We start from the raw sequence: 18,302 nt of genomic DNA, 5'->3' as shown, positions 1-18,302 counted from the left end.
TTCGAGCTGTTTAAGATATTGTTTTTGTGTATTTGTACATAATAGTTTTATGATGATTTTTAGATGGTCATATTTTATTACTTTTTTTTTATGGTTTTAGACGAGCAATAGCGAAATATGTGGTAAACAAGAAATATAAGCTTATAGATGTTTTCCTGCTTACCATGACACAAACACAGAGACTACGCCTATATTTTTTTGTATAGAAAGGGTTGAACCGTCATTACTAAATTGACTAATCTTTAACTACAATTACGCATAGACCGATGTAGTTGTTCTATATTTAACAACTTTTCGAGCTAGCTTTTATATGTCTCAGTTAATAGTGTAGGTACCTAGTAACGTTAAGTTTGTTTATTTGGTATTTTATAAATAATTTATTTTTGAGCTTATATTTAAATCATTTAATACAGTAAATAATTTATTTTGAAAGTCAAGTGAATTTTTTATTACAATCATCAATATCACTAATAATATAAAATGGCGCAAGTAAAAGAATGTATACAAAAAGCATACGAAGTACAAAATATAATTCAATTTTAATTAATTCCGTGTTACAATGTAAAATTATTACTATGTATTTTATTATATACTTTGTAGTGTTCAAAAGTACGTGACACTGTTGTTCCGAAAAGTTGTTTGCGCAACCCATCCAAGCTTAATTGTAGATGTAAAAGTATCGAAGCTTGCAAAACATTAAAGGTATAGGTACTATATTTTTTAAAAACGAACCAAATTTGTCATATTTTCTATAATTCAGCAAGCATTAAATGTTCTATTCTATTTAGTATTATATTCTAATTTTGATTATGTTTACATTAAAATTAAAATTATGTATACAATTTAAACTTTTAAAAATTTGTTATTTTTATCTGATTCTTCTGAAAAATGTATACTTAATTGTTTATGGTTAGAAATAGTAGAATTATAGATCAGAATAAGACTTAATGACTGGAGACATTTTAAAATGTTTAAGTATGATGAGTATGTAGGTACCACGTTTCTTGATAAAATATTAAAATATAGTAATATTTTTTAATATCAATAATCATATTCAACAAACTGCATTGGTGTGATCAATTATATGAATCGGATAAGTAAGATATTTATTCTCTTGGACCTCATGTTCGTGTACTAGATAAAAATGTTGGATAGTCCTAATCCATCATATTCCAATAAAGGAAGCTTTATGGTTGGCAATAAGTAAAATTAATGAACGTTATATAAATATCGATGTCTTATAGAAATAACTCAAAAATCAAAATTATTTAAATTTAAATTTAAAATGTATTTCACTGCTCCCTTATTAAATACTTTGTATTTAAATATTTTCATAATCATCTACACTAAAGATTTTCAACATCTATTATAGTGAAACTCACAGTATTCTATGTATAATGCAATGATTTTATAAAATTAAAATAAATATAAAAATAAATTCTTTTTAAAAATAATTGTGAATTTAATCTATTACAGTCTACTACAATGACCGGTTGGTGGTAGTCTACTATTTATTTTTAATTAAATTATGATAAGTTAATAATGTGTTTGTATATCATAATATTATAACATTATGTTATATGGTATTAAGTAGCTGTTTTTTGGTACATTATACGATATTTTTTTCTAGAATGAATATAAATACGTCCAGCCATGTCGCCCGGATCTGTGTATACCTGCCACGGTAAGTACCTACCTACTTACACCTCACATGCATATGTATATTTTCTGTAAAAAAAATTCTGGTGACATTAATCATAGAATATTAGGTTCAATTCATACCTACTACATACCTTTGAGTAGATGAATATTACATTACAATTATAAAATAAAAAGTTGGAAAATTAGACTAATGATAATAATAAATTAAACAATAATCGAAAGTTCTTATAACTTTTTCCTTAACCAGGAATATATCAAATTGGACCACTTTATTTTGACTTAATATTGGCCATTATTTTATTTTTTATTTTGTTCATAAGCTATAAATAATGATTTAAAATTGCATTCATACTAGGTATCAATTATTTATAAATTGTAATAATAACAAATAAAGATAAACAAAATAAAATTTATATAATATACAATAATAGTCAAAATATACACCTGAACATGATTTTGAACACTTCAGTTATATATGCATACACAAACATCACTCAGGCATACATATATATATGAGTTTTTGTATAATATAATATAAAGATCTATTTTAAAATTATAGATAAAAATAAGTTACATAAAGTAAAGACAACTCTCTGATGCAAATGTACTATACTTAAAACTTTTTTCCAAATATATTTATCGCTGTAATGTGTCAGTCAACGGTTTATTACATAATTTTTATTACAGCAAACACACTTAAGCGATGCGCGGTTTACTGACGACTCCATCTACAGTCGTTCATTCTACCAACATAACGTTTGTCGTGCCAAACCTGTCGTACACCCTGATCACATAGTAATGGCCGGTGAATTTCAGGATGAAACAGTGCACAAGGTTCGTTTAGAGTTTTTATTTGTTAGACAAATGGAAAAACCTCTTCCATGAAAATTATAGATTTTATTATTTTATTAACCATCTATAACACAGGGTGTATTTATTATTATTTTTAATAACAATAATATTTATTTATTGCAACCGCAAAAAAATTTAAAATTTAAAATTAGTAATCAGTACATAAAAAAATTGCGAACTTATTCTAAAAGTATTAGCTTATATAGGATGAGTTCAGAGTTGAGTTCATGAAATAAATTAAAGTTGCTTACAATATCAAAACATAATAAAACAGGAAGAAATAACTTAAAATCCAAATTAAATATACATTATATCACGAAAGCCAATAAGAACAATATAGGTTTAAATTATTTATTGTTTACGAAAATGCGGCTCGGAACACATCATTAATGTACATCATTTTTATACTGAGCAAAATTAGCAAAAGGAAAAATATTTATGTTATATTTACGTAATAATAATATAACTAAAATTATAAAGCTTTGATTATCAAAATTGGTGTTATTAAAAGGAATATTAGGTTCATTTAATATTCCATGTTTGTCAGTAATTAGAATATATATATATAACCTTTCTAGTTAGGCTGTTTAAACGTGTTCCCATTTTTTTTTTAAAACAGTATTATTAAACTTCATTTATTAAACTCCATGTAGTTTTCATATTAATAGACGGTAAGGAAATAAGATTACTATAATATAAACAATGAGTTTTTTTTATCAAAAAGATCAAAAGATTTCTGTATTTAGTGTAGTGTTAATTAAATTTTAAATCAAAAGGTACTTTAAGCTTGTACAATTTTCGTCTATTTTTTCTATAATTGCTATATAATTGCAACTTACTATAATATTAGTACTAAAATCCGTAATTATTATATAAAGGAATGATATATCCTTTTATTTTAAAGTTTAAATTAATATTTTACTATGTTTCTGTTATAACAATTATATTAAATGTTTGTGGGATTGTGTTTAAGTAAATCAATATTTCATTTAAATGTAATTTAAAATATATTTGTAATATTATTCACAATCAGTGGATCTCTGCGGGTAAATATTAAAAATTTTAAATAAAAATAATATATATATATATATATTAAATATTATTTACAAGCTTAATTATTTTGATTAGTTATATTGTTAATTGTGTAATTTAAATACCGCAGCTAAGTTACCCAGTACAATGTGCGCCAGTAGTGCAAAAAATCACACCTAAAGACCACTGTTTGACGGGTACGGGACCCATGCGGCTGATAACTACTCAACAACATGATTACTACGGGCCGTGCGATGGCGGGCGCCGGAAGAACATTATACCGTCAGGCAACCTTATTCGGTCTGAATGTCCGATGGCTGGGTTGACTACTACCAACTTATCGTACCAACCAGTGTGCGCAGGGCCGATGGAGAATTACAAACCACACGCTTGGTAATGTACCACATTGCCACCCGGTAGTATTAGGTTCAGGCGTGAGTGTGATCGAGCAAGAGACCATTAAAATTTAAACAATATTTCATTTTTTGCCTAGATTTTTTAAAAAAAAGCGGGCAAGTGGTTATTGTTCTGTTGTACAGTAGAGATGAAGAGTAGGTCACTATAATGAATGTGTTATATTTGAATTCAATGATAGGTATCATTGTATGCGAAAAACGATTCTAAACGGAAATGATTATTTAGTCTAGAATATATTTTCCTAAACTTTAGGGACACAAAAAAAAATTTGAACATGTAATAGTAACAATATAACAAAACAAAACAAATGCACATACTTACTGAAATAGTATCTGTTTACATAATAAAAAAGTATTTGGCCAACATACCACTGAAGTGTAACCTCATGTTTGTGTTTCAATTTTATGAATTTTCAACTTAAAAATTCCTAAAATTCCGTAAATGTTTGAACTTTAAATGCTTATAAAGAAAAAATGTGACTAACGATTTTTGATTTTTTTTTACTACAATAAGTACAACTTATAATAAACCTTGTATTATATTTTAAACATTTTTTGGATAGCCAAATTTTTTTTATCGGCATTTTAAGAAAAAAAATTTAGAAATTCGAAAATTTCAACTGTCTATAAATAGCTCAAAAAGGTCAAAATATTTTGAAAATTTAATCGTAAATAGATAACTATAATATAAACATTTGGTGAAAATTTTAAGTATTTACAATGATTCGTTTTTGAGGTACAGCAAAATCAAAAAATCGATTTTGTCAAAAAGTGGTTATGCGTAAAAATTCCCGTTTTTTCGTTATTTTTTCAGGGTTTTTCCCGACGCTTTTGAATAATACTGGAAATTTTTACTTTTAACCCTTCAAAGTACCAACTAGATGAATTTTCCTATTCAAAGAGAGTCTGAAGTCAAAAATCGAAGCATTATTACTACTCCGAAACGTGATGACAGACAAAAATAAAAAAACACACATCATTGTATAATCAATACATTCATCACTCCGTTCAGAATCTAAAACAATTATAGTCATTTGTTCTTTGTACCTAAATTTATACAGTGACTATTTTAGAAGTCATTTACAGTATAAAATTATTATAACGAATTTTAAGGGTTAGCTAGTTTTCATTGTTAGGTTAGTATCGTTTTAAATGGTAAACGAAAAATACAAAAAAAATAGACTATTTAATAACTAACATTATTAACAATATCTGGCTAAAGTGTAACCATACTTGTTCTAAAGTTTATTTTAACATACAAACATATGGGCAATACTATTAGGTGATATATCATATACTACTCGTAGTGACTTCTACTATATAAATATATACAGTATGTATTTACTAAAATTTATATAAATAATTGAACGTAATGTGGCTTACATGTATGCCGTTTGTGTTTAAGAATCGTTACTATTTTTATTATTTTAATATTTATGTAATATGTAACACTGAATATATAGCTATACCGTTCCCGTGGAAGGAATGGATATGAATACCGTTCAAAGATGTAGCTACAAACTAGTCGAACCGAAGGAAAAACTCCCAACTCCGTGGGCAGAAAAAGTGGAATATTGTAAACCAGAAGACGCAGTGGAATGCTGTACGGTGTACAACTACAGGTATTTCTTTCTCAAAAATCCAAAACCAATAAATTATTATAATAATCGTGTTAATTTATTCACCTTGGTTGAAAATTTCATACATTTTTCTTTTACTTTTCAAACATTTTAAAATATTTTTTTTTTTGTAATCACATAGTTATAAAGAACCGGGTGTATACATGTTGGATGATGGGTGTGGAAACACACTTGATATTGTCGCAGAAAGTAATTTAGGTAAGAAAATAACAGAAATATCAACTACTTATCATACATTGTGTATGTGATTTATCAAACCTTTTTTTTAGCAGAAAACTGTTGTCCACCTACTTGTCTGGCTGATAATGTGGATAATGAATTTAAATCACAATTCATCAAGGCTCATCAGTTTGATGATTAACCAATGCAAAATTAGAGTAAACATAATGTAGATAAATGTCTATAAGAGCAATTCTTTAACTTAGAAAATAAATCCTCTAATAAATTGTTGACAAGTTTTATATAGAATTACTTAAAATTATTTTTATATTTTTGATTAGTTTAAGTTATATTTTAAATGGGACATCTCGCATGCATGTAACGTTCAGGTTCTTTATATGATGCATCACCGTGATCACTATACTCCGTTTCAAAAGAGAATACTCCAGGTTACAACTGGTTTCCGTCCGGCGGCGTGCATCTTCTATAATACGGCATAGGTAATGACCGGTGGAAGAGGAAAAAAGTTCGTAGAACTGGAGTATTCTCTTTTGGAACGAACTATACGTTCTTATTTCTCCTTTTTGTTTTTGACATCTCTTTCATCTTTATTATTATCTGATCTTGCTCTTTTTAGAAAGGCCACAATAATATTTATGATTTGAGATGACCCAGACCTAACAAGTCGTTAGGTCGTTTCATTCTCTCCTGTTGCAATACTTTTATAGACAGAGCATCATGACCTTTTTTGGTGTTATAAATTAAGTCAACGTTGCCAACGAATACATACGTAATTCAGTTTATATCATTTTCAGGAGAGCAAATTAAAGTTTTTAAAATTAAATTCTTACTCTGAATTTCATTTATTTAATATTTAGCTTTTTTAATATTAATATTTTTAAGAGTCTGATGGAAAATAGCAATTTTTTTAAATACATTTCTGTTACTTACCTTATGCCATATTTCACTGTTTTATTTCATTTATGTTTTATTTTGATGGATAAGTTCAAATGTAAGAAAAAAAAAAACATTTATTAATAACACTAAAATAATAGTCTTAGATAGATTAGGTGAAGCTATCTAAATTAATTGGGTGGTACGCACAAAACTACCAAAACTACCACTCGTTTGGGAACAGTTAAGCCTTAAATCCCACAGTGTCTTTAGCTTGGGCAACTAACTATCTTATTTCACTCGCTAAACATTCAGCATTCGAATGTATTATGTGGTAGCATTGTAACAACCAATTTTTACCTCACACATATTTAGTTAATTATCACTGACAAATATTTCTAAAATTTCTAAAAATTTGCCTTTGTTTTTAGAAATATAATATATTTTTTTAATTCGTTCGTTTGCACGTGTGTCGATATCAATTAGTTACATATATTGAAAAAGCAAAAATGTTATCACAAGTTTGATTATTTTGCTCACCGCAATGAATTCGCCGGATTTAAGTAAGACATCGCATGAGATTAGATAACTGGATGCGATTCAACCGATTTCTAGTACTATAGTTGTTGGGTTCTAAAACACCTCAAGAGACAAATCATACACAAACGTAATAATAATAAAAAATTTAATTTAAAATATCGATCCCGTTAATGAACTTGAATGTATATTAAAAGGCACGGTAATTAATACGTTTTCGTTGTTCGGCGCATAGCACATCATCGATATGTAACGTATTTCGTTTGTAGATCAGCTGCACTTCGATACGGGCTGATGACTGTTTGAGCCGTCGCTGGCATACAGTCGTGTCGACAATCATTTTTTTAAGACATTGCACGTTATGTTCTAATTCATCCATTTCTTCATTTAGTTTCACTTCCAACTCGTCCCTGCACAGTTCTATACCCTGTCTGCGTGTACGGTTTAACAGCCGAGTATGGACTAAGGCTATATACGCCTCTTTGTCGTCCACGGCGTCTTGAAGTTTGTCGATTGTCCCTTGTACTTCTTCTGCATTCTTGATCGTCTACGAAATGGACCGCATTTACATGAAAAATGTTAATAAAATTCTCTTTTAACAAATAATGATGATAAAATATTGGAGCTTTCAGGTTGTTTGTTTTACTGGCTAAATTAATTTTCTTACCTAGTCAATTGTATTATACTAAAGAGAAAACTTCTTTCTATTTTTTGGAATATAAATATTTAGGTAAATTTAATATTTACACTTAAGCGGATATAAATATTTTGATTTTTTTTTTTGACTTGTATTATTTTAGTTTACAGAAACCGACAATATTTTGAATTTGGTAGTCAATTATTTATTATTTTTATTAATTATTATATCAAGTGGCAAATTGAAAAACAGCTTACCGGACAATTATAATTTTTAAACAAACATTATATTAAAATGCAAATGATTACTAAACAATTACTGAACTAAAATTATAATTTAAAGAATTAATATTGGAAATAAAATAATTATTTGTTAATTACTTGGTGTCCACTGTCCAGATATTATACTAAATATATTAGTATATTAAATTATACTATAATTATTATACAAACATACACCTATATTTAATATAATAGAATTCTATACATGAATACATGATACTAAAAGTAATTGAGTTGTTATCATGCAGACAGATGGCAGACTATTTATAACTTTTATTGTATATCGCGATTACTGTACATATATTATATATTTTATTAATTTAGATAAATTTATAAAAACATGGTTATATTCACTAAATACTAAAACTAAATAGTGATGATTGATTACTAATAAGTAATTATTAGTTATTATTGTCGTCTGTTTTTACTATTCAGTTGTTTTTTTGACATCAGCCCCTTTTTGAAAAGCAAAATGAATCTAGTTGGTATTTTTTTTGGGGGGGGGGAGGGGTCAAAAATAAAAAAATTTTAGTAGTTTTCAAAAGCGTCAGGAAAAACATTAAAAAAGTAATAGAAAAACAGGAATTTTACTAAATTTTTTTTCTTGAAATGCAGATAAAAAAATTTGGCTTTCCAAAAAATCTTTAATAGGTTATACTTATTGTAGTAAAAAAAAAAATCAAAAATCTTTACTCATAATTTTTGTTTATAAGCATTTAAAGTTCAAGTTCTACGAAATATTTTAAAATCGTAAAAATTAGCAAGGATTTTTGAAGTAAAATTTCATAAAATTGTTGTGATTTATACCTAAGGTTAAAAACCCAATACAAGGTTTTCTATAAGTTTTACTTCAAATAACTGTAGAAAACAACTCCAGCGTCAATATTGAAAACATTTTGTGAGCGTATGAAAATTAATTTTTTTTACGAAATCTTGTAAAATAACGATATAGGTAATAATATAATATATCCTACTAATTATCCTAGACTAACAAATCATCTCCGTTCAGAATTGTTTTTCGTATATAATGATACCTGTCATTGCATTCAAATTTAACACATCCATTAGAGTGACCTACTCCTCTCTCTACCATACACTATACAGCAGAACAATACCCACTTATCCACCATTTTTTATAATACAAATTGTATTTACAAGGGTCGAGGAGCCCTCCAAGTCCAGAGCCGCGGAGTGTTGCGTGCTGTGATTGTGATCTGTGTTGTCATCCCATAGTAATACCATTTCCGTAGTATTCTCAAGTACAGAGCAAAAGGAGATGAATTTTTACGTAATGTTTTTGAGGGTTCAGGGAAACGTAACAAATATACGAGTCCAATAATACAAAATGAAATAATTCAGTCATGTAACATAATTTTATTGAGGAAACTAGTTAATGTGATTAATAAATATAAATGTTTCTCTGTTCTGGCTAATGAAACAACCGACATCTCGATTAAAGAGCAACTCAGTATATGTGTTCGATATATTGATGAAAACAATAAGTTGCATGAGAACTTTTTACAGTTTTTTGAAATTGATAGTTTGAATGGTAATGACTTGGCTAATTCAATATTAAATGGTAATTATAAATAACACATTTATGAGATTTTTTTATTTATTCACTTTATTGATTTATATTATTTAATTAAATTTTTTTGTTGGTAGGCTTAAACAGATGTGGACTTAATTGCAATTATTTATATGGTCAAGGTTACGGTGGAGCCAGTAATATGGCTGGTCGATTTAAAGGAGACAGGCTAATGTGAGATCTAAATACCCCAATGCTATATATGGACATTGTGCAGCACATTCACTGAATTTAGCTGTTTCAACAGCTAGTGGTATAAAACCAATCAGAAATTGTTTGGGGTGATCAAAAAAGTTTATAATTTTTTCAATACCCCTAAAAGAAACTCTGTTCTTTTAAATACCATTGAAAATTCAAATAATGCACAAGTAAAACAACTCAAACGGCTTTGTGCTACTCGTTGGATTCAATGTTACGATTCTGTAAATGATTTTTCTGAACTTTTTTCATTTGTTTTCAATGCGTTAGACATTATGTCTGTTTGAAAAGAATCAATAGATGCTGAAATGTTTCAGAAAGCGTTGAAAGATTCGGAGTTTTTGATTTCCTTGAATGTTATAAAGGTCCAGATAATAATTATAAAATTTAGGTACATATATTGTGTTTTTTTAAATTTTGTTTTAGGTATTATTTTCTTATGGATTTCCATTGTGTAAAAAATTGTAAAAAGTTTAAATTCATTTCAAAAAGACAATATGGATAGTATAAAATGTCATAGCTACTTTAAAATATATCAAAGAAAATAATGAAATAGAATTTGGTATTATCTATAATAATGTCAAAGTAATTTTTAATTTTAATATTGAATATTGTTTACTATTTAAAAAATATATATAATGTACCTACCTCTATCCTATCTATACCTTACATTTTTGTTTACTAATTACTCTTAATTATAATTTAATGTAATATATTACAGAAAAGGGCTGATGATGTTGGAATTGAATTGCTAGAGAAAAGAATTTCTTCTAAACAAACACATAGAGCTAATCCAAATTTAAAAAATAATTCTACTGAACAATACTATCGTATAACAGTATTTTTACGATATATTGATTACTTTATATCACAACTGAGCGTTGTATAAATCATAAAAATATTTTTGAAGGTATATACTAGTTATTACATATTTTATATTATATTTAAAAAAAAAAAATCCCTGTTGACATTATATTATTATAAATTATAGTAAAAATACAAATACTGAATAGTTATATAAATAGCTAAATATGTAAATAATTAATTTATCAAAGAATTGTATTATTATATATTTATTGTTATAGGGTTTGATTGTATTTTTGAAACCTAGCCATTACCACTAGAGAGAAATAACCGAGAACAATTTAATAAGCTTGTGAATATATATTCACCCGTTGTAGATAAATTCAATAGCATTGCTGAATTCAATATGTGGAAAACAAAACTAATTACAGATAATATCATTCTTCGTTCAAGATTACAGGCATTAGAAAGCTGTGTTAAAGAATTTTATCCTAACATTTATATGTTGATAAAAATATTTTGTACACTTACAGTGTCAACAACAACTCTGGAACGATCATTCTCTAATTTAAAAAGAATTAAAACTTATCTTAGGAATAGTATGAATGAAGTCAATTTGCAGATTTTGAATTAAGATATATTATTGAAAATATTTATAAAATTGTGTATTTCATTGTTATTATAGACTAGACTGAATGGATTGGCTTTATTAGCATGCCATACAGAAACAAAGATTACACCAGATGAAGTCATTGATGAATTGTCTCTGAAAAGTAGAAGACTGGAGTTTGTTCTGTAAAATCACTGAAAATTAATAGCCATGTGTAAATCTATGTGTTTTATAAACCTATATCGATCTTAATATCAATGATCATTGATATTAAGATCTACATAGATTTATAAAACACATAGAAATTTACTTGCTATGATTTTACATTTTATAAATTTATTTCATTGTGTTGATTATTAAAATGCTATATTAAGCTATTAATATTTTTTTTATTCATTATATTATTATGTTAAACTTAAAATGATATTTATTAATTAATAATTAATATTGTCTTTTAAAATATATTTGATTACTTGTGACTATATTATTATTATTATTATTATTATTATTATATAGTTGTTGAATTACACAAATAAAAAGTATATTAATTTTATGATTTTGGTTTATAATATAGTAATATTCCGTCTTATTAGTACCCATAAATTTAGCAAGGGGGTTGAATGGATTTAGTTATACCTGCCTATAGAAAAAAAAAAAGTGAACCCTTTAGTCGATTAAATCAACATTAAATTTGTTGGTTTAAGAACCTGAGGAGCAAAAAAAAAAGTCTTTTGCATGATTGGTTTCTTTGAAAATGAATTTCTTATTTCTATATCCCCCCTCTAGAAAATCCTAAATATGCCACTGACATGTAGTACTTGCATACTTACATGAATACTTTTTGTAATAATGAATGTTTTATGATAAAAGAGAATCACCCTGTATAATATAATACTTTTAAAATATAATAATTTGTTTGTAGATTGTTGGCGACCCTTCTCTCAGAATAGTATACATGGACAACAGTAATGAACTAGGGAAATAGTTGAAAATGTTTTTTGGTTTGACATTTATTTTCCCAGAAGAAGTAGTTGATGCATTTCACGAGTAAATATCAATTTGTCCAAATGATGACGGTTTTATATTTTCTGACTACATTCTACACAACTATATTAAACTTGGAAACAGATACCAAGGTTTATCAATTTTATTCATTAATTTTTTATTATTATCCAACAAATCTATGTATTATATAATGTGATGACTATTGAGATTATTGACTTATAAATATTTTATTATTAGGTATTAATATTTTATTACTATGTTATTATTATTTATTTATAATTAAAATATTACATATTATTGACTATGAAATTATGTTATTTTTTGGTCATGTTAAATTTTGAATTATTTGAATAAATGTTTTGTATAATATTATATGTAATGCAGTTCAAAATTAAAAAATGGCAACGTTGCAGAGATTTTTATGCTCAATCGTGTAGGTTTTCTTTTGTATTTTAATTTCCTTTGATACGCCGACAATTTTGCTTAATGGTGTCGCAAAAAATGTGTTTTATGCTCAATCGTGTTTCAGCCAATAAATTGCACCCCCTGCTCCCCTAGATTTGTGCCTTTGATCTTATAGTTAAAATATTTATAAATTATTATTATTTAAGTGTAAATTTTTAATTTAGGTAGTGTTTACTTTTTGTTTAAGATTCAAAATGGGCAGTGTTAAAAATCATATAATTTATTTCACAATATTTATAACTAAATACTATAAATGTTTTGTTTTAGAAAAATAAAGTAGCGAGTGTATATTTTGAGTTTTATTAGTGCATAAACTAAGAGTCCTAATTATACAATATTATTAATATATCGTACTTACTTCGTCTCTTTGTTTGCTCAAATTTTCAATTACTATTAAATATTCTTCTACCCGTAATTTAAATGCTTGTTCAACTTCATCTGATTGACTCACTAACCTTTTGATAATGTTATTTAAACACTTGTCAAAATATGCACGAATAGGTCGACCATTTATCAGCACTCTACTGGCTTCTAATATAATGTCTGAAGTGAATCGATCCCATTTCGTGAGCGAAATCTCCCTGTATGCAGATAATTTTTGTGGATAAGGGTGTCTTTAGAAATTAAAACTATTTGTTACATACAAAAGTAATCTGGACTTAAAATTTATTCTTTAAATCTTATCGCACATATGTCAACAAATATAAAAGTAATTTCTTATAATATTTACATTTAATATGTATCATCCACTCTGTCAGTGGCGAATTTAGTATAATTTACTCATCTGGGGGCATGTACATTTACCTACCATCACCACAGACCTGTTTCTCAAAAATGTTGAGGATTTATATACTTATTATCAGTTAGTACACAATTAAAATAAAATTGTATTCTTTTGTTTTTAAGATTTTTACTCATAATTGATTTTTTATTAAACGGAGAAATCTTTAGAAATAAGATATGTAGTATTGATAAATATACAAATTTTATATGTAGGAAAAAAACACTCAAAAATTGTACACTTGGGCGAGTGTGAGACTATGATAAGTAGTGAAATTATTAAGCTGGATTAGCATGTTTCTTTTTATATGCATGCCCTCGCTCTGCAATTAGCAATCAAACGCTTATTATTAGAACCATGATAATAACCAGATAGTTTTATGTAATATTAAACAAATTAGTATCTTACTTAGATACATTTAGTTTTAAATTAATGCTGTTTTAATTACCATTATTCATAAGTACATGTGTTTTATTTTTTACTTATCTTTCTGAATAATGAAACAAACTTACATTAGACATAGTACGTCGTTTAAATCATTTCTATGATAGGTAATCGAATGTAGTGTGCGCAGCTGCACAGCGATCACAATAGTCGGGCTCACGAAAAGTGAGTGCTGGCGGCAAATAGACGAAGTTCAAATTTTGTCGGGATCAGTTTTGTGGTGGTATTGTTGTATGGTTACGGTGCACAACGCCGCGCTGTCTACTTCAACTGCGTTTGATAATTCCTATTTAAAAATTGGCTTTAGGAACGCTCTTTTCGTGAGCCCGACTATACCTACACTGTGTCAGTATTAACAATAAATCTGTATAATACTCACGCTGGTTTAATTAAGTTTTTGTCTTTCAAAATCGACAACTCAATGCTTTTTTCATTAAGCTTTTCATTGTACTCTTCAATTTTCAATGTATTTTCTTTACAATGCAAATCCTTAACTAAGTTGTACACAAACTCCCTCAGTTTCCTAATCTGCACTTTGACCTTTTCTACCAAATCTTCAAGTTGACTATTAACGACTTTGATCAGTTCACGTTCTTGTAACAGTTGTTTCTCTACTTCATCAAACACTAAATCTATACCTTGCCGACAATTTCTAGAAAATAATCATTGAGATTATACTTGATGTGATCGATGCAAATATGAATAACAAAACATTTCACCTAAGCCTAAAACACTCGGCAATTGCGTCAAGCGCATCACCAAGAAGCCGTTTCTTGGCGTTTTCGATGCGGGTCTGGTAGCCCAACAGCAACCGAATCTCTTCATTTAAACCGTTTTTTTGGTTTTCTAGTTCACTACACTTGTACTCTATATCTTTGACTTTTACCTTAGACTGATGGTCGATCTCTAGCTTATTTTTCCCCACGGCGTCTTTTGCTTGGTCAACTAACCGGTCAGCTTCGAGTGTCAACCTTTGAGCCAATTCTTGTTGTTCTGAAGATGCCATAATTTCCAGTTCATTAATAAACCGCCATTCTGCAGGGGTATGGTAATCATTATTTTTTACTTTGCTATCATTTTTACAGTTCATTTTTATTTTGATAATCAAATATCTGAACGAAAAATAAGAGTTTAATTTTTTCACTTTTTATAATTCATGAAAGAAACACTTTTATGAATAAACAGTATAAAGTTCTTTATTCGGTTACTATAGTTATAGCTATGGTCGTATGAGTACTATACAATTAGGAAGAAATAATATAAAAAACATATGTTTATAAATCAAAATTATAAAAATTATACACGAGAAATTAACAACAAATTAAAACCCCTGTTCGCGCCAAACAAGTTCGCTTATCGCTGGACGTAATTCTGCTTGACGGCGATACCTCTTAATCGTTTCACTTTGTTTATATGATCTCTATGTAAATTGTTGGTCAGCTTTTGCCGTATGCTTGCTTATTATCATATTTTTTGTATCAACTATTTTTATTGTTTATTACTGTTATTATTCTGCGGCCAACGCCCTTTTTTAGATTCTGAACGAAGTGATAAATGTATTAATTTTACAATGATGTATGTTTTTTATTTTTTATTTTATTTTTATTTTTATGTCTGTCAGATCATATAGACCATAGATCCAATCATATTGGTTTCAGGAGTGTTATACGTCAAAAAAGTAAAGTAAAGTATCCATTAATAAATTAAATAATTTTTAAACGGCAGCTAAGCAAGGGTTTAACGAATTAAAAACTGCATGCAAGTCCCAATACTTGCTCACAATTTTTCCAATATTTTTATCGAAAAATCTTAAAATAAATATAAAATACCAATCAAAAAAAAATATATTTAAAAATAAGCCAAATATTTAAAAAAAAAAATCATATGTATAAATAAAATACCTGACAACTACACAAGAAGTTTTTACTGTTTTGATATCGGTTGACTCGTCTATTAGGATGCTAAATTTTTTTTTTTAACAATTTTGCTAACTTTTCTTTTGCAGAACTATCAATGACATTTTTAATTTTAGCTGTTGTTTTTGTCCTTTTTATTGAGATACCTAACAAAATAAAAAAAAACTATAATATATTTAAAAACTAAATATAAATTTTAATTTAGCAAGCATTACCTTTTGCTATTTCTAAATCAGGAAAGCATTCTTGTAATAAACCAGGTAGATGATCGGCTGCTAAAAATGCAATATTATGCTCTGATATAAAGGTGGCAATTTTAATTTCAGCTCTTTTAATTTGAGTTTTTAATTCAAATTGTTGTCTGTCTGTATGAAAGTAGAAATGGATGTTTGTTTTGATTGATGGTGCTTTTGATAAATAAATACTGTTATAAAATTAAAAGACGTGTTTAAGTAAGAATTCTTTCTCATTTTAACAGACTAAGGACTGTCTATGATCTATTTAAACCACAGGTATGGTTAAAAATAATTTTACAGTTTTTTAGTTTCTTTTCCATTAAAATATAAATTATTAGAATTGTGTTGGTAAAAATATTAAAAATGTTAAAAACCAAGTATAAAAATACATATTATATAGTATAAATAAAGCCATAAAGGCAAATAAAAAAATATTAAAAATGTTAAAATCATTATTTAGGTAATATAAATAAAAATAAAATAATATTTTTTAAAAATTACTTTTGTTGTTAACAATTTATATGACATTAATTTTACAAAATCGAACCTATTTATTGTTCCTGCAATTTTTTTATTCATATTGTCAGTTATACATTTTTCTTTTAGTAAAATTCAGTTCCTTTTTTTCATAACTTCTACACTTCTCATTTTAATATAAGTATCAATTTGTACATTCTTTAAAATTTCTAGGGACTGATAAATATTAGGATGAGCGGTGTATAACATTGAATTAAAGTGGGAATGAAATGATTCGCAGAAATTTGTGGTTCGCATTATCGTTGCATTAAATTCTGACCAACTTGTTGGTGGAAATCTCGATTCTTCATTAATATAATTATCAAAAACATAGTCAGTGAGTTCTCGAATTCGGCTGTCATTTGGTTGGATAGACAATAGGTCATCGGTAAAACAATCTTCCACCTCCTATGGATATAGAAATGGTAATCCAAAAAATTATTTAAGATAATTAATAAATTCAGAGTCACTTTTATATTAATTTGACAATCCTAAACTTAGAATTTTCTGCCACCAGTTCTGTCCTAAATGGAATCTACACTCTTTTATATTTGTTTCCTGCCATACTGATAAAATAGAATTATGAATAGCTTCTTCAAAGTCTACATAAATTGTTTGGGGTAAAAATTTCAAATTAAGTTATCAATAAATATAGTAAGTTTTAAAAATATCAAAAAAAAAAAAAAAAATAGTTTAAGTCTAATAGTTTTTATATTTTAATGACAATTACTATATTCAATAAAAATATGAAACATAAATATTATACGTAATTTTTTTTATTTTATTTTTTCATTTGGTGGAAAAGTGAATTGGCAGAAAAGATAAAGGTACACCTTTGGCGGAAACAGGTAACTCCCAAAACACGTTATCTGAATATAAAAATCAAGGTACAATTTCATCCCTTAACAAGAAAAAAAATAGACCTTTAGTTAATCAAAAAGTCGACGAATTTGATAAAAATGCAATTCGGCTAAAAATTCACAATTTTTGGAGGAAAAAATAATAAATAATAAAGTTTAATAATGTAATATAATTTGATATACATAATATAATATAACATAATAATATGACAAGCACAAAAAAATGCACGGCAAAGCGATTTCGCACTATTATGTGACACACTAACACATTTAAAAATTAAGTACCACGCTATCGTACACTCAGTAGACAGCCCATAGGTTAAAACGAAAAAATATATTATTAGTTTTTACTTTACAATTCTTTACTTTTTTTTTATCACTTGGTGTATGGACTAGGTGCAAAAGAGAGAAAATGATCATCGTTTGACGATATTAAAGTTCATTGGCTATTGGTCAATAGAAACATTTAGTGTCTAATCTCTGACCTAGCAACATAAACCTAGTTAGCATAGGAAGGATGTGTACAGTGCTTGAATTGAAAAAAATAAAAGAGGGATGCAGAAATATAAAAAATTGCAAGGCCGTATCTAGAAATTTTTTTCGGGGGGTCCAAAACATTTATATTGTAATTTTATTGAATTTAGATTTTAATTTTTGATATTTGGTTAAAAATAAGACAGAAAAAGATTTAATCTCCTTTTATTAAAATATAATAAAATCAAATAAACAAAATTACTTTGACATCTTGTCACCTTACACTATACAAATA

At 27.1% G+C, this 18,302-nt stretch overlaps 2 protein-coding genes across 2 annotated transcripts; one reads left to right on the top strand and one right to left on the bottom strand.

Annotated features, from left to right (window-relative positions):
- Positions 1 to 480: 480 nt before the first annotated feature.
- Positions 481 to 5,963, top strand: LOC113559062. Its single transcript, XM_026964661.1, has 8 exons — positions 481 to 519; positions 601 to 702; positions 1,631 to 1,684; positions 2,350 to 2,496; positions 3,677 to 3,939; positions 5,426 to 5,584; positions 5,724 to 5,800; positions 5,875 to 5,963. The coding sequence occupies exons 1-8, from the start codon at positions 481 to 483 to the stop codon at positions 5,961 to 5,963; spliced, it is 930 nt and encodes a 309-aa protein (XP_026820462.1).
- A 1,419-nt stretch (positions 5,964 to 7,382) lies between these two features.
- On the bottom strand, positions 7,383 to 18,277 carry LOC113557767 (tektin-1-like). The gene is made up of 7 exons (XM_026963321.1): positions 18,270 to 18,277; positions 16,137 to 16,249; positions 15,998 to 16,067; positions 14,725 to 15,117; positions 14,385 to 14,657; positions 13,139 to 13,361; positions 7,383 to 7,739 (listed from the first exon to the last, which is right to left on the bottom strand). The coding sequence occupies exons 1-7, from the start codon at positions 18,275 to 18,277 to the stop codon at positions 7,383 to 7,385; spliced, it is 1,437 nt and encodes a 478-aa protein (XP_026819122.1).
- Between the last annotated feature and the right edge of the window lie 25 nt (positions 18,278 to 18,302).

This window comes from Rhopalosiphum maidis, chromosome 3 (genome assembly GCF_003676215.2).
Source record: "Rhopalosiphum maidis isolate BTI-1 chromosome 3, ASM367621v3, whole genome shotgun sequence".
NCBI lineage: Eukaryota > Metazoa > Arthropoda > Insecta > Hemiptera > Aphididae > Rhopalosiphum > Rhopalosiphum maidis.
Note: the sequence above shows the minus strand (reverse complement) of the source record. Positions and strands in the feature narration are given on the sequence as shown.

Bases quoted from the DNA above. Each gene is read 5' to 3' on its own strand.
- LOC113557767 (XM_026963321.1), bottom strand. The intron at 13,362-14,384 runs GTGAGTATTATA...ATCTGCATACAG, and splicing joins AAAAACTTAATTAAACCAGC to GGAGATTTCGCTCACGAAAT. The intron at 7,740-13,138 runs GTAAGTACGATA...TCCATTTCGTAG, and splicing joins TGAGCAAACAAAGAGACGAA to ACGATCAAGAATGCAGAAGA.
- LOC113559062 (XM_026964661.1), top strand. From the start codon at position 481: ATGGCGCAAGTAAAAGAATGTATACAAAAAGCATACGAA. The intron at 520-600 runs GTACAAAATATA...TATACTTTGTAG, and splicing joins GTATACAAAAAGCATACGAA to TGTTCAAAAGTACGTGACAC. The intron at 703-1,630 runs GTATAGGTACTA...ATTTTTTTCTAG, and splicing joins AAGCTTGCAAAACATTAAAG to AATGAATATAAATACGTCCA.